A 15813-nucleotide genomic window follows, 5' to 3' on the forward strand; every position below is an offset into this window, starting at 1 on the left:
CCAGAGGAGCCATTTTGACTTCTTTTACTATTTATGAGTCTGCCAGTTGTTGTTGTTTTTAAAGCAGAAAAATAATTTAATCCAGAAGAGAGCAGAAGTAAATTCATCCTGAAAATATATTTAGGCATAATTCTGGTGGGACAGATCTTCCTTCTGAGTATGTTCTTCTATTGGTGGCCCCAGTATCCTGTAACAGTTCTTAAACCCTTCGCTGATGCTCATGTAGTGAGTACGCAGAATCAGCCTTCAGATCCACAGGTTTCACAGAGACAGTCATGTATTTTTCTTAGAAAAACAGTACTTTTTATTTTTCCATTTTATTATTTTTTAATTGTATTTTTTTCTAGAACAGCACTTCCTTTTTTTTCTTTCCTTATTTAATATTTTTAGGCTCTCCCCCCAAGAACAGCACTTTCTGTCTCAGTTCAGTTCAGTCACTCAGTTGTGTCTGACTCTTTGCGACCCCATGGACTGGAGCACTGCAGGCTTCCCTGTCCATCACCAACTCCTGGAGCTTGCTCAAACTCATGTCCACTGAGTCGGTGATGCCATCCAACCATCTCATCCTCTGTCATCCCCTTCTCCTCCTGCCTTCAATCTTTCCCAGCATCAGTGTCTTTCTATCCCAGCAGAGCACACAAACATTTTATGGAGTTTGTACAGTTTACATTAGGTAGGTATACAATTCATCAAAAGGTGAAAAAAGTGACAGGGAAAATAGCACTGCACTGTAGAGTAAGACGTTCCAATGTGCTGTGAGTATTTAAGGCAGTGGATGGCCAAAGCAGGCGCATCAAGGGAGGTGGTCAGGTACTGCACTGTAGAGTAAGACGTTCCAATGTGCTGTGAGTATTTAAGGCAGTGGATGGCCAAAGCAGGCGCATCAAGGGAGGTGGTCAGGTACTGCACTGTAGAGTAAGACGTTCCAATGTGCTGTGAGTATTTAAGGCAGTGGATGGCCAAAGCAGGCGCATCAAGGGAGGTGGTCAGGTACTGCACTGTACAGTAAGACGTTCCAATGTGCTGTGAGTATTTAAGGCAGTGGATGGCCAAAGCAGGCGCATCAAGGGAGGTGGTCAGGGTATTGAGGTGATTTTGTATCTCTTCATGACTAAAGACAACAGCTAAGTGACCCGGTCATCAACAAGGGGATGATAACTCCCTAGTCGGGACCCTCAGGGATGAACCAGGGCTCCAGGAAGCTGACGAAGCCCCAGGAACACGTTCCTCACGATGAAGGCATCATGAGGCTGTGTTCATCATGGTTGTAGCCAGAGCTGCCAGTCCCTGCCCCACACCCTCACTTTGGTCCCACCCAGAAGTGTTCATCTGCCTGCTCCTGAACATCATACAAATCAAATAGTCTGTGCTCTTTTGTATCTAGTGTATTTAGTTAAACATGGTATCTATGAAATTCAACCATATATTCATAGTGCTGTTTTTTTTATATATTCATGATGTTACCTTTATTGTTGAGTAATACTCCACTGTATAAATATTAAGTGGAATATTTTTTGCATTTATTCATAATGTTTTTGCATAGATTCATAACGTTATTTTTATTGCCTGGTTATAGGGTAGACAAATGTTTTGATTTACTGCCCAGCAATTTTCTGAAGTGGCTGAACCAATCTGCAAATGCACTGGCAATATATCTTGTTTTCCACAAACTCACCAACACTTGATACTGTCACACTTTTAAATTTTAGCCATTCTAGAGGATGTGTAGTGGTATCTCACCATGGTTTTATATCCATTTTTAAGCATCAAATTTTCATATGCTTTTTGGCCATTTTGATACTCTCTTTTGTGAAGTACTGTTAAAATTTTTTGACCATTAAAAAAAATTAGTTGTTTGTATTTTTCTTATGGAGTTGCAGTTCTTTATAGACTCTGAATGTAAGTTCTTTGTTAGACATATGTACTACAAAAATATCCCAGTTTAAAGTTTGTCTTTTCCCTTTTTTAGTCATGAATTTCTGTGAATAGACATTCTTAATCTTAATGAAACCCATTAATTATTTTTTTCTTTTAATTTTAGTGCTTTTTGTGTCATATTTAAAATTTTATCTTCCTCAGTGCTTACTTTGCATGTTTTTTTCTGGGAAGTTTATTTTTTTTATCTTTTACACTTAAATTATAATTCATTTTGATTTAGTTTTTACATATGGTGAGAAGGAGCAATCCATTTTCTCCCCTCCAGAGATGAATATTCAATTGCTTCAGTGCCATTAATTTGAAAGAAGCCTTAATTTCCAATTTGACACTGAATGCTGGATAATAAGAGCACACATTCCATGAAAGAAGTATTGCTCATACTTACCTGTCTCAATAGTCTGCTTTCCTCCTGAGAGGACACCCAAAGGCAGTGTCCCTGTAGGAGTCAGGCCCTTGAGAGTTAGCACGCTCTCACTCTCTTCCCTGCAAGAGAAGATCAAAGCCCCAGGTTAATGCCATGCAGGGTGTCTACCACTTAGTATCTACAAAGATACGTGAAAGAAGACAAGAAAAGATGCACAAAGATGGAGGATAGATACTCCTTCTTCTACCTCTTCCCTGACCCCCAAAAGGGATGTTTTCTGTAAATATTCCAACTTTAAGCAATTAGCCAGGCCCTGCTTTTAAATTAGAGCCACTTAATAGTCAGGTGCTGATCTAATGTTTTCCATATATTACCCTATTTAATCCTCCAAATAACCTTAAAAGGCAGATCCTGCTATTATCTTTTACAGGCCAAGAAAATGAGGCACAAGATCACATGGCTGAGAAGATATAGGGCCAGGATGTGAACAGAGGCCACTGAGCTCCAGAATCCACATTAAATCACTAACATTCACTGCACTGTATCTAAGCTCACACCAAATAAATGTTTGCCAGAATTATTTCTAGTCACTTTAATATGTAGGACTGATTCAATCTGCATTCAACCCAAAGACCCACAGTTTTGATACCACACTCCAATTCTAAAACTACCGATCTGAAATCAACTTCTAAATCACTCTCAAAACATTTTTATTGCACACCATAATGACAAGGCTTTTCCTTACCGAAGAATTGAAAAGACCCGTGCCATCTTCCCAATAGCTCTGATTTTATTCTTGATGATCTCCTTGCGAACTGTAGTGCCTCCTTAGAGAATACAAACAATATGTGAGTTAAAGGAATATGCTAACAGGTTTAAAAAAATGCAGGATGAAGTGCCTTTCTAAGTTAAAGAAATGGTTTTAAACAAAGAAATCAAGGCCAAAGTTTGTCTAAACAAACAAAAAACCCAGGAAGTTTTAAGGAGCAGGGGAAAAAAATAAAGATGAAGTAAAAAAATGGAGGGGCCACAAGAAGGACAGAGTGAGCAGATTTATGAAGGTAGGAACTTACTGGTGCTTCTGAAAGGTAGAACATAGTGAAGAAGGAAATACATACAAACAAAGACAGTTGCTACTACAGCAAAAACATCTCTTGAGAATGCTGTGGGCCACCTTACGATGCAGGGCTTGGTCGGCCAAATGGCAAGGGATGACTTAAGCACTTGTCTTCTACGTGGAAACACAGCACATAGCTGGCTCTCCTGAACTGAGCAGGAGCTGCTTTCATTCTATCATCCTCACGTACACACTGGTGAGTTATTTCCAACCACAGACAGCTGTGCAGTACAAATGAGGATGACGGGTAAGGTATTTTATAAAACATCAAAAAAGTTAACAGAAGACTGTGGCCTTTTCTCATACCAGATTTAGGAAACAGCTCACACACCAGAAGTCAATGTCCAGGCATGCATCAGGTGGCCGCATTCAAAAGTCAGAAACTAAGAAACGTGGCCTCTCCTTCCTCACCCACCCAGCTCTCAAAATCCTGCAGGATCACACAGCAGGGGCCAGAGAAAACGTAAACATTAAAACAGAAAGGGAGGATGGAGGGCCTGTCTGAAATTATTCAACTATAACTAAAAAAGTCTAATTAATAGACTGTGATGAGACAGACAGCGAGTATTAAGCTCGTAGCACATTCTGTTCAGATACCTTTCTGAAAGCTTGAAATGTAGTGATCTTCAGGGAGAAGAGACACCAAGAAACAAGGAGATGGAAATAGAAATATGGGAAGAGAAATTTAAGTTTGCATGGAAGAGAGAGAAAAAAAAAATCAAAGTGAAATGCAATGAGAGAAGCAGGCTATTATCTTTATCAGCTCAGAAGAGACATCCTTGGTATCATGATAGAATATTAAATTACAGACTTCTTGCATGGAGTCTTCAAAGTTTTAAATGAATTCACATCTCTTATTTTCCAACATATTCTATCCCCACAGATCATGAAGATAAAATCAGACAAGGAAAAAAGATATTATTTGTGTAACAAATAATGCTGAAAACAATGAACAAAGGACAGAATGAACAGCAGGTGCATCTCTAAATGGAGCATCATGTTTTTGTATGATGGACACAATTATCTTCTCACCTCCTTCTGGAGATACTATAGTTTTTCCATGTTTAAATTTTATATCTTTAGAATCTCAAGTTCATCCACTTAGGCTGTTTTATGCTGTTGTCTCAGAGACTCTACAGAGAAGTCCCATAATCCTTGGTGTTTGCTCATTGTTAAGAATGACGGACTGGAAAGCTTTCTGAACTGGTTGGTGGTTGACTGCTGTCTTGCAGCTTTCTGTACACAGAGTGATCGGGGTGTGTCTTTTTTTAGGGTATTTTCTGTATCAGTACTGAAAACGTGGGCACATGTGCCTGTGTGTGTGTTAGCTGTTCAGCTGTGTGTGACTCTTGGTGACCCAATGGACTGTGGCCTGCCAGGTGCCTCTGTCCATGGGATATCCCAGGCAAGAATACTGGAGTGGGTATAGCCATTTCCCTCTCCAGGGGAATCTTTCTGACCCAGAGATTGAATCCGGCTCTCCTGCATTGCAGGCAGATTCTTTGAACCACCAAGGAAGCCCACTGAGAATGCATGCGATCACTTAATTTACCCATTTTTGGCAAAGTTATCGATGCCCTCAACTGTATCCCTGTCCAGAAATTCTTTGGTTTACTTTTTTGGATATTAGCCTCTGGTCTTGGGAGAAAAGACAGCTAGGACTTTAACTGCCTTTCAAATATCTCTTACCTGCTCTACTTATTTTAGCTAGAGGCCATCTCCCTCTTCTCAATAGGCCCCAGTTCTAACAACTGGCACAGTCTAGCAATTCCTCTGCTTTTTGAGAATTCTGTGCTGAACTCAGCATTCTCCATTACTAAGCCAGGCTTCAGCTTTCTTGAATCAGCCAAGTTAGTAATACTAATTCGTTTGTTTCCTGGCTTCCAAAATTCCTACAAAAATCTCTACATTTTTGTAGGCTTATAACTTTGGTAAAAAAAAAACCTCTATTGTGAAGTATGATAAACATATAGAAAAGTACATAAAACAAAGACAGACTCAGTGCTTTTTACTAAAACACAAATGGCCAAATAACCAGCCAGGACAATAAATAGAGCCTTGTCAGCACCACAGATTTCCCCCTACTTGGGCCCCTCCTAATAATTAAGAGTCCCCCTCTTCCCAAAGAAAACTGTTCTCTTGACTTCTATTGGAATCACTTTCTTGCTCTTTCTTTATAGTTTTACCATTTAAGCATGTATTCACAAGCACTAGTTTTAATTTTATTTTTAATGTATGTCGTTGGAACAATCAAATAATGCATTTTTGTGTCCGGCTTCTCTTGTTCAACATTATGTTTTTAAGATTCATCCATGTTCCCTCTGTTCCTGTAGTTCACTGTCATTATTGTATACAATTCCACTATAAGAATATGTCACAATCTATTTATCCTTTTCACTGTCAGTGGTCATCTGGGTTGATTCCAATTTTTGGCTAACTCGGCTGCTATGAATATTCTGGTGTATTTTTCTCAGCTGCACATATTTCTGCTAAGTACACTCCTACAGTTAGACTGCTCAGATATAAGGTATATATATGTTCAACTCTGGATAATGGTTTGGCATTATCTACTAAAGTGGATGTACCAATTTATACTTAGTGTATGAGCATCCCTGTTGCTATACGTTCTGGTCAACATTTGGTGTTACTCATGTTTAACTTTAGCCACTTTGGTAGGTATGCAGAATCACCCATTGTGGTTTTAATCTGCACTTTCAAAATGACTACTGTGGCTGAATAACTTTTCCTATTTTTATTGGCCATTTGGATATCCTCTTTTATGAAGTGCTCATTCAAGTCTCACCTCACTGATCTGTAGTTTTTTATATACTCTGCAAGTGAACTGTTTGTTGGTTGTGTAGCAAATACCCTCCCCCATTCTGTAGCTTGTCTTTTTTTTTTAAACATTTATTTATCTGGCTGCTCCAAAGGTCTTATTTGTGCTTTCTATCTTCACTGAAGTATGTGGGATCCTTAGTTGGGCATGTGAACTCCTTAGTTGCAGCATGTGGGATCAAGTTCCCTGACCAGGGACAGAAGCCGGGCCCCCAGGCACTGGGAGTGCAGAGTTCTAGAGCCACTGGGCCACCAGGGAAGTCCCTGTAGCTGTCTTTACACACTTGCTGCTGCTGCTGCTAAGTCGCTTCAGTCATGTCCGACTCTGTGCGACCCCATAGATGGGAGCCTATCAGGCTTCCCCATTCCTGGGATTCTCCAGGCAAGAACACTGGAGTGGGTTGCCATTTCCTTCTCCAATGCAGGAAAGTGAAAAGTGAAAGTGAAGTCGCTCAGTTGTGTCCGACTCTTAGCAACCCCATGGACTGCAGCCTACCAGGCTCCTCCATCCATGGGATTTTCCAGGCAAGAGTACTGGAGTGGGGTGCCATTGCCTTCTCCGCTTTACACACTTAGTCTTCTGATAAACACAAGTTCTAATTTTTAATGCAGTCCAATAATTTCCTATATTGCCAGTGTTTTTTGGTGTATTGTTTAAGAAATTTTCCTCTACTTCAAGGTCATGAATGCATTCTATGTAATACATATTAGAAGCTTTATTGTTCTATCATATTTGAATGTGTTAGTCCATCTGGGAATTTATTCTTGGATTTAGAATACAATAGGGGTTAGTTAGGTTTAATTTTTTTCTCAAACCATACCAATATCATCATTTTCCTATTACTCTACAGAGATACCTCTAGTGTAAATCAAGTGTCTGTATATACGTGGATCTGTTTTGTTTCACTGCTCCTCTGTCCTTGAGCTAATAATTCCAGTTACTTTCTTCTTTGATTTAGATATTTCCGTATGAATTTCAGAAACTACCCTTAGAAGTTCCATATAAATTTTAGGGTCAAATGGTTAATATTTGACTTTGTATTGAATCTGCAGATCAATCTGAGAATAACATACCTTTATAACATTGAGTCTTCCAATAATCTATGGACATGGTATTTCTTTCTATTTATTTAGATGTCCTTTAATTTCTCTAATAATGGTTTAGTTTGTTGCTTAGAGGTATTACACATCATTTGTTAGATTTATTGCTAGGAATGATATTGTCAATGGTATCTTTTTAAAAAGTTCATTTTGTTTCTTGCTGGCAAATAGAAATACAGTGATTTTTGCTTTCTGACTTTGTATCCAGCAGCTCTGCTACATCTGTTTATTGATTCTAATAAATAATCTATAAACTTTTAAATTGCCTCTATATATAATCATATAAATAACAATCTATAAATCTATAAATCACGATCTATAAATAATGATCATTTTGTTTCTTCCTCCTCAATCTTTATACCTTGTATTTCTTTCTATTGCCTTACTGTACTGGCTACAACTTCTAATAAGATATTATAAAGAGGTTTTGATAGCTGGCATCCTTGTCTATTCCCAACCACTAAGGAAAGCTTTCAATATTTCACATATGATATTTGTTATAGGTTTTCACAGATAAATTTGTCAGATTAAAAAACTCCTTTCTAAACCTAGTTTAAGAGATCTATTGTAAATGAAGGATGAATCTTATCCAATGCCATTTCTACACCTAGAGAGGTAATGATTTTTCTCCATTTTTTCCCTTAATGCAGTGAATTACATTAACTGATTGATTAAAAAAATTTTTTTTGGCCATGCCTGCAGCATTCAGGATCTTAGTTTTCCAACCAGGGATCAAACTTGTGCTTCCCGCATTGTGAGCATGGAGTCTTAACCACTCAACTGCCAGAGAAGTCCCTGTTGATTGATTTTTTCATATATATATTTTTTACTTTTCAATAGTTTTAGATGTATAGAAATGTTAAGATAGCATAGATAATTTCCATATACCCTCTCCTAGTTTCCACTATTATTAATATCTTACATTAGTATACCCTGAATGAATTCTGAATGCTAAATCTTCAAACATGTTATTTGAGTAAGTTACATTTTTCTAGAAATCTATTTTGTCTAAGTTTTAAATTTTACTGGTATAAACTTATTCTTGTTATTTTCTTAATGTCTATAGGATTGGTAATGAATGTTGTCTTCTTCTTCAGTTCTGTCATCAGTTATGTTTGTCTTTTTTATCAGGGATTTGTCAATTTGATTGAAATGAGCACATTCTGGTTTTACTGCTCCTCTATCCTATATTTTATTTATTTAGTTAGTTTTTGAGGGGTGCACTGCATAGCTTGTGGCATCTTACTTTCCCGACCAGGGATTGAACCCAGGTCCTCAGCAGTGAAAGCACAGAGTTCTAACCACTGGACCATCAGGAAATTCCCTATACTGTATTTCATTTTGTTTTCTTATGCTTTTCTTAACTTCTTTATTTCATTCCACCTGCTCCCTTTAGGTTTAATGTGCTATCCCCTTTTTCTCTTAACTTCTTGAGACAGATTTTGATTTTTCACCTTTCTTCTTTTCCAACATATACATTTGAGGCTGTAAGTTTTCCTCTAAGTATGATGTTAGATGCATCTCTCAAGCATTATTGTTTATTTTTGTTCAATTTAAATCATTCTGTATTTAAGCACTCATTTTACAAAATGTGATATAAAGGTCAACTAAATTTATAATTTAATTTGTTCATGTAAATTGTCTTCAAAATACACTGCAGCTAATATGTGTATAAAACTTTACATGCATTTTGGAAGGAATCACACAGAAACAGTTGCTTTTTCAACAAAATTAGCCAGTTTCACATCCCTTTTGGTCAGTCTCCCACAGATACGTGAAGTGAGAGGCACTTGGACCTTGTACATATTGAACCATTCTAGGTAATGATTCATCTTCTCTGCTTGCAGGTAACTTGAGACATAAAACCAGATGCCTGATTAAAATTTCTGAAAGAGAACTCCTTGTTGATGGCATCTCTCTCACTTAATTCTGACCATCCAGCTGCTTTAAGGTCAAGTATAACTCAGTTCCTCTCCTCTGGTGTCAACCAGCGAACATCTACTAAAATTCTGGTTCCAATGCCAGACCCACACCTGTCTGGTGCACTGCCTGCCCTCAAGTTTCAATGTATACTGCTTTTCATTTTCTGTTCAAATTATTTTCAAATTTTAATTGATTTATTATTTGACCGCTGGATTATTAAGTATATTTTAAAATCTCCTAAAATATGGTGGTGTTCTAGTTATCTTTTTGTATTGGTTTATATCGTATCTGTCAGAAAAGGCAATGGCATGCCACTCCAGTACTCTTGTCTGGAAAATCCTGTGGACGGAGGAGCCTAGTGGGCTGCAGTCCATGGGGTCACTAAGAGTCGGACACGACTGAGCGACTTCACTTTCACTTTTTATGAATTGGAGAAGGAAATGGCAACCCGCTCCAGTGTTCTTGCCTGGAGAATCCCAGGGACAGGGGAGCCTGGTGGGCTGCTGTCTATGGGGTCGCACAGTTGGACACAACTGAAGTGACTTAGCAGCAGCATATCTTTTCTGCATATTGTCAAAATATAGTCACTGTGATTTTAATGCTTTGCATGTGAAACTTGCTCTTAACCCAGAACATTTCTTGTAAAGGTCAAGTTTTGTAAGTATTCATGTGTGTTTGAAAAGAAGGTATAGTCGGTATGTTAGATGCTTTCTCTTTCTATGTCGAGTGTTAATATTACATGAAATAGGGACTTCCCTATTTCATGTCACTAAGTTGTGTCCAACTCTTTGCGACCCCATGAACTACAGCACACCAGGCCTCCCTGTCCTGCACTAGCTCCCAGAGTTTGCTCAAATTCATCTCCACTGAGTCAGTAGGTCAAGTTTATTATTTGCATTCTAATTTTCTACAACGTTCTTAGTTTTGTTTGTCTGCTTATTCTGCCAATCCCTGAAAAATATTTGTTAAATTCTCTATCACTGTGGACATTTCTATTTCTTATTGTACTTTGGTTAATCTTGGCTTTATATATTATGAAGCCATTTCACTAATTCACACAAACAAAAATTTTTCATCTTTTTGTTTTGGAGTTTATTTCATGTAATTTTTCAGTATTTATTTTTATTTATTTATTTGGCTGTGCTGGGTCTTAGTTGCAGCACATGGGATCAATGATCTTTTTTACAGCATGAGAACTCTTAACTGTAGCATGTGAGACCTAGTTCCCTGGCCAGGGATCAAACCCAGGCACCCTGAACTAGAAGCACAGAGTCTTAGCCACTCAACTACTAGGGAAGTCCCTATTTCATGTAATATTAATCTATCTACAACAGCTTTTCTTTGGTTAGTAGTAATATAATATTATTCTTTTACTTTCTTTTCTTTACTTCTTTTATAAAAGTAGTAATATATTCTTCTTTTACTTTCAAATTTTCTGTGTCTTTATGCTTTATCTCTCTTATAAAACATCATACAGTATTTTTTTCCTTTGTTTAATCTTACCTGACTATCTTTCATCTATTTACATGTAATGAAGTTGCTGGCATATTTATCATCATTTATTTATCCCATTTGCCATAGTATTATACGTACCTTCCCTCCTTTCTTGCCATCTAGACTGTTTTTTTATTATAGTCATTTCTTTCCCTATAATTTAAAGATTACACACTTAAAAAAAAACCTCTCTCTTCTTGAAAATTACTCTGCATATTACACCATGCATCTCTTACTTATCAAAATACAATGTTAACAGGTACTTCCCCCCACCTTCCCCAGATAATATAAAGTCCTCACACACTTTATCCCACTGCCAACTACTATTGTCATATCTTTTAATTGTCATTTAAATTCAGTAAAACATTATTATTATTTAATAAGGTCTACATTCATTTTATTTACCTACGTATTGTCTACTATTCTCGTTATTTCTTCCTGACTCTCCAAGCTTCCATCTGGTATTTTCCTTCTGTTCGAGTAATATTCTTAGTGTGGGTCTCCTGGTATTTCTTTTAGTGTAGCTTTTACAGGGAGGAATACCTGAAAAGTGCTTATTTCTTCATTTTTAAAGGATATTTCTGCTAGGTATAGAATTCTAGGTGTACCAATTATCATCTTTCAGTGCTTTGAAAAATGTTAGTCCATGGTTTCCTCCTTCCATTGTTTCCATTAAGAATATATGGACAGTTTAACTGTTCTCTTTTGAAAGTAATCTTTTCTTTAGCCTGGTCCAGTTAAGATTTTTTTTCCTTGTCTTTCATCTGAAGCACTTTTACTGTGATGTACTTAGATATTATTTTCTTTGTATTTATTCTGCTTTGGTTTTGGCGATTCTTCAATCTGCGGCTTAACTAATCAGTATTAAAAGCTTTTATCCATTATCTCTTCAAATACTGGTTGTACCCCATCCTCTCTCTCTCTTCTCTAGGACTGATTCCAAACACACAGTTGATACCTGTTCACTGTGTCTTCCATGTCTCTCATACTTTTTCTGAGTATTTTATTCTTTCTCTCTGTGATGTATTCTAGGTTGTTCCTTCTGACCTATATTCTAGTTCATTTATTCTCTGTTTAGCTTTATTGAGTCTTCTATTAATTCATCTGTTAAGTTTTTTTTATTTTTCATTCTTAGAATTTTCTTTTGGTGCTTTATCAGCTCTGCTACATTCCATTTTTATAATTCACAGTTCTCTGCCAAAATTTTTAATTTAGTCTTTTACATTCTTGAACACAGCGTTGTTTAATTTTTTAGCATAGTTGTTTTAAAGCTTGGTCTGATAACATCTGAAGAACGTAGGGGTCTGTTTTTATTTCTCACTCTTTCTGCTCATTTTCGTTTGTACTGTTATGTCTTCTCATGAATCTACTTATTTTTGGTTGTGAGCCATGTATTATATTTGAAAAACTGCAGCAGTTTAAGGTTCTATATAATGCTATCTTAGTCTGAAAAGGTTTGCTTTTGCTAGATGCTTGAGACTACCTTATTTAAATTTCAGAGACTGAAATGATTGAGGATAGTCCCTTTCAGGGAATTATACTTCTAGTTCACCCTTACTCTTACACAGATACAAGCTTTAGGGGCCCAAAATCAATGAGCAGAAGCTTACCCACTCTATCCATTTTTGACAAGTCATGAACTCCCAACTTTCTTAGCTTCTTTCAAGAGGGCTGGTCAATCTCTTAGCCCCCTCTTTTGAAATTCATGAATGTGTTTAGGAGAAAATTAGCCCCAAATGTGACCAAATGTCTTACTTCTCTGGATGTATGCTTTTCCCCAGATCTCTACTTGGTAATTCTTTTTCACTTTCTTAGCTTTCTGAATGCCTCTGAAGCAACTTTTTAAAATATTTTGTCTAGCTTTTCTACTTAAGAGTCAGGCTTGGTTTGAACTGTCTGGCATTATTAAAGCAAAAATCCTTAGCTTTTATATCACTTGGATAAAACCAAAATTGTAGTTTTAGTGTGGTTTTAGGAAGGAATGGATTTAGAAGTATGCTCAATTCACCAGCTTACCCTAAAAGGTTATTCTTCATTTCCCTTCAGAAAAAAAAATTTTTTAAGCCTGTATCAGTTTATAGCCACATGCCTTGTTTAAAAAAAAGGAAATGAGAAGATTCTATACATTTACTTTTGTACTTAATATCTAACACACTTTCCATATCAGCAACAATAGCTCTACTTCATTTTTTCACTTTTTAATGGCTGTACTTCATACCATTCAATCTAACTCAACAAATATTTACCTACTATGTTCATTTACCTACTCTACTTGGTTTTGAGGTGATAATGGTAAGCAAAAACTAATTTTGTCCTCATCACTCAAGTCCCTGTTGAGTGACTTGTAATAATACACATATATTAACAGTATAAATAAATGCAAAATTGTAACTCTATCAAATGCTAAGAAGTTAGCACCATTGATATGAGAACACGTGAAGAGTGTGTTGGGTCTAGTCTGAGAGATCAGAAATACCTTCCATGACAAAGTGGCAATAAGTTGAATAGGAACTAACTAGAAGAGAAGTGGGAAGGAAAGGAGGCTTACCGCAAGGAAATAATCTAACTCCATGTTGAGAATCTACCATATGGATATATCATAATTGACTTACCCAGCTCTCCACTGAGGGATACTGTGATGTTTGAATCTTTTGCTACTATATATGATACTTTGATAAATATTCCCATATATAATTTTTGGTATAATTTAGGAATCTTATTCTTACAATAATCAAGGATACATATAATACTGTTAATACATACAAGAGAGTTCACAATAATTTTCACTTAGATTAAAATACAAAATTTACTAGATCTATTTCTTACATATTTCATCCTTTCCTAACTTGAATTCTTTGTTTTAATTTTCACTTGGCTGCACTATTTTCACAAGAACTGGTTCCCTGCAGTGATCTCCTATCCCATTCATAAAGGTAAACATAGTTATGCTCCATCTGCTCTGCACCTTCAACATGGAATCTGAAGCATAAGTATGTGCAGGACTTTCGTCTATATTCTCAAAGTAAGCTGGGCTTTCTTCACAACAAGGATACTTCATGCTAACAGCTGAGTGAATCACCTTAGTATAAGCTTGGAGAGAATGAGGCAGTCAGAGGTTTATGCTAAGGCGCCACCATCTTTTCAGAATCTCCTGCGTTCTCAGGTGAGTTAGGATCTATCTTTAAAATCAAACCTCCCACAAATTACTAGGGGGAAAAAAAAAACAACTTGGCTACATAAACAAAATATAACTATATAAAAATCTCTCAGGCGAATAAGAAAAACAAACAAGCACATAACAGTACAGAAGTGGGGGAAATGCATGAATTGACAACTCACAAAAAAGAAAAAAAGAACTAAAAGAGGTCAGTAAGCACAAGAAAAAACGCTCATTAGTCATCATAAAAATAAAATTTTAAATTAAAAAAACACCAGACTATAAAAATTAAAATAAGCAGCATGTACGAGAGCACTGTGAGCTATGTGCTGCACACGCAAAATGTAAGCTGTTACAGCCCTTCCAGGTTATCTGCGTCTAAATAAAATTGTAAGTGCTAACTGACACAGATTTTCAATTCCTAGAAATCTATCCTATGGAAATAATCAAGAAAGTATTATTTTTCATTTCCTAATAGTACTTTTCTTTCTTTCATACCACATGTCAACATTTGACTTTATTGTTTGTCTTTCCCACCACAAGAATACAAGCTTATCGAGAGCAAGGAACTATACAGTTCTAGGAGCATATAAGGCATATAAGAAATGTTGATTGTTGGACAGAATATGCAAGGATTTATCTATAAAAATTTTCAAAACTGTGAAGTTTTAAAAGAAAAAAGTTGGAAAAAATTCAAAATCCATCAGCAGAGGATTGGTTATAACAAAGAACAATCAACATGGACAACTATGTAGCCATTGAAAATTAGTCTACAAAAATACCAGTAAATGTATGTGATGCTATCACATGACTTTATTTTTGTTAAAAAGAAAAAAAGAGGAGAAAAAAGATGCTAATAACAGTATTTATATCACGATGTTAACAGTGGGTATCTATGAGATGGCAGGATTGCTGGTGACTTTTTCCCCTTATTTATGGCTTCCTGTATTTTTCGAATTTTACTTTTCTACAACAAACATAATTATTTTTTAATAAGGCAAAGAAAAATTCTCCAAAACAAACTAAAACCCAAACCAAAAGTTCTTCATTTCTAGTTCAGAGAAGGAAAAGGCAAGTTTACCTTCAAGTTCATCATCAGAAATCAATTCATCATCAGAGCATATGTTGAGAATGTTAACCAGCATCTCTGTAACTAGATGATAAGACAAAATAGTCCAAAATTTGTATAATTAATAAGGCACTTTCTCTAAAAGGATGTGGATATATAAATAAATATATATATATTAAATAAACACAGATAAAAATGATTGATTGTTTTGCTATTCAGAGTGGCTTAAGGAGCAGCATTAAATGCAGACCTTCAAGTTTATACAGATTTGGGGGAGATTACTTGTTCCAGTTAAAGTACAGTCTTTGAAGATTCTAATGCTTAACAACTTGATTTCATTTTAGACTGCTGCCAGAACCTTTTCTACACTGATACACACAGGAGAAGATTTCCTCCCATTTTACAAAGAAAGTAAGCCACCAGGCCTATGTACGACAGGCTTATATATCTGCATAGCTCATCTGCTGGTGCTCAGTCACTCTTGTCCGACTCTTTATGACTCCATGGACTGTAGCCCTCCAAATGCCTCTGTCCATGGAATTTTCCAGGTAGGAATACTGGAGCGGGTTGCCATTTCCTGCTCCAGGGATCTTCCCGACCCAGGGATCAAACCTGCATCTCCTGCATTGGCAGGAGGATTCTTAACCATTGTGCCACCTGAGAAGCTTATTTGTACAGATGCACAAATAGAATTCTAAGGATAAATCTTCCCATTTAAATCTCTTTATCACTGAAGGAAAGGTTATTTTACCGTTACTTATGTTATTCTAACATCTTGATCATACAAGGACAGCTATTTTAAATTGATACTTAGA

General features: G+C 36.4%; 1 protein-coding gene across 5 annotated transcripts in view; it reads right to left on the reverse strand.

The window, feature by feature from the left end:
* PPP3CC (protein phosphatase 3 catalytic subunit gamma) overlaps positions 1-15813 on the reverse strand; it is an 86087-nt gene that overhangs the window by 11903 nt on the left and 58371 nt on the right. For 3 of the 5 annotated variants that reach the window (XM_070375586.1, XM_070375584.1, XM_070375588.1), the window contains exons 10-13: positions 15011-15082; positions 4017-4043; positions 3048-3129; positions 2324-2421 (exon numbers count right to left, since the gene is read on the reverse strand). In XM_070375586.1, the coding sequence (XP_070231687.1) occupies positions 2324-2421; positions 3048-3129; positions 4017-4043; positions 15011-15082 (279 nt within the window). The remainder of the gene's footprint in view (positions 1-2323; positions 2422-3047; positions 3130-4016; positions 4044-15010; positions 15083-15813) is intronic. The other 2 variants (XM_070375587.1, XM_014478093.2) reach the window with 1 other exon arrangement.

Source organism: Bos mutus, chromosome 8, assembly GCF_027580195.1.
Source record: "Bos mutus isolate GX-2022 chromosome 8, NWIPB_WYAK_1.1, whole genome shotgun sequence".
NCBI lineage: Eukaryota > Metazoa > Chordata > Mammalia > Artiodactyla > Bovidae > Bos > Bos mutus.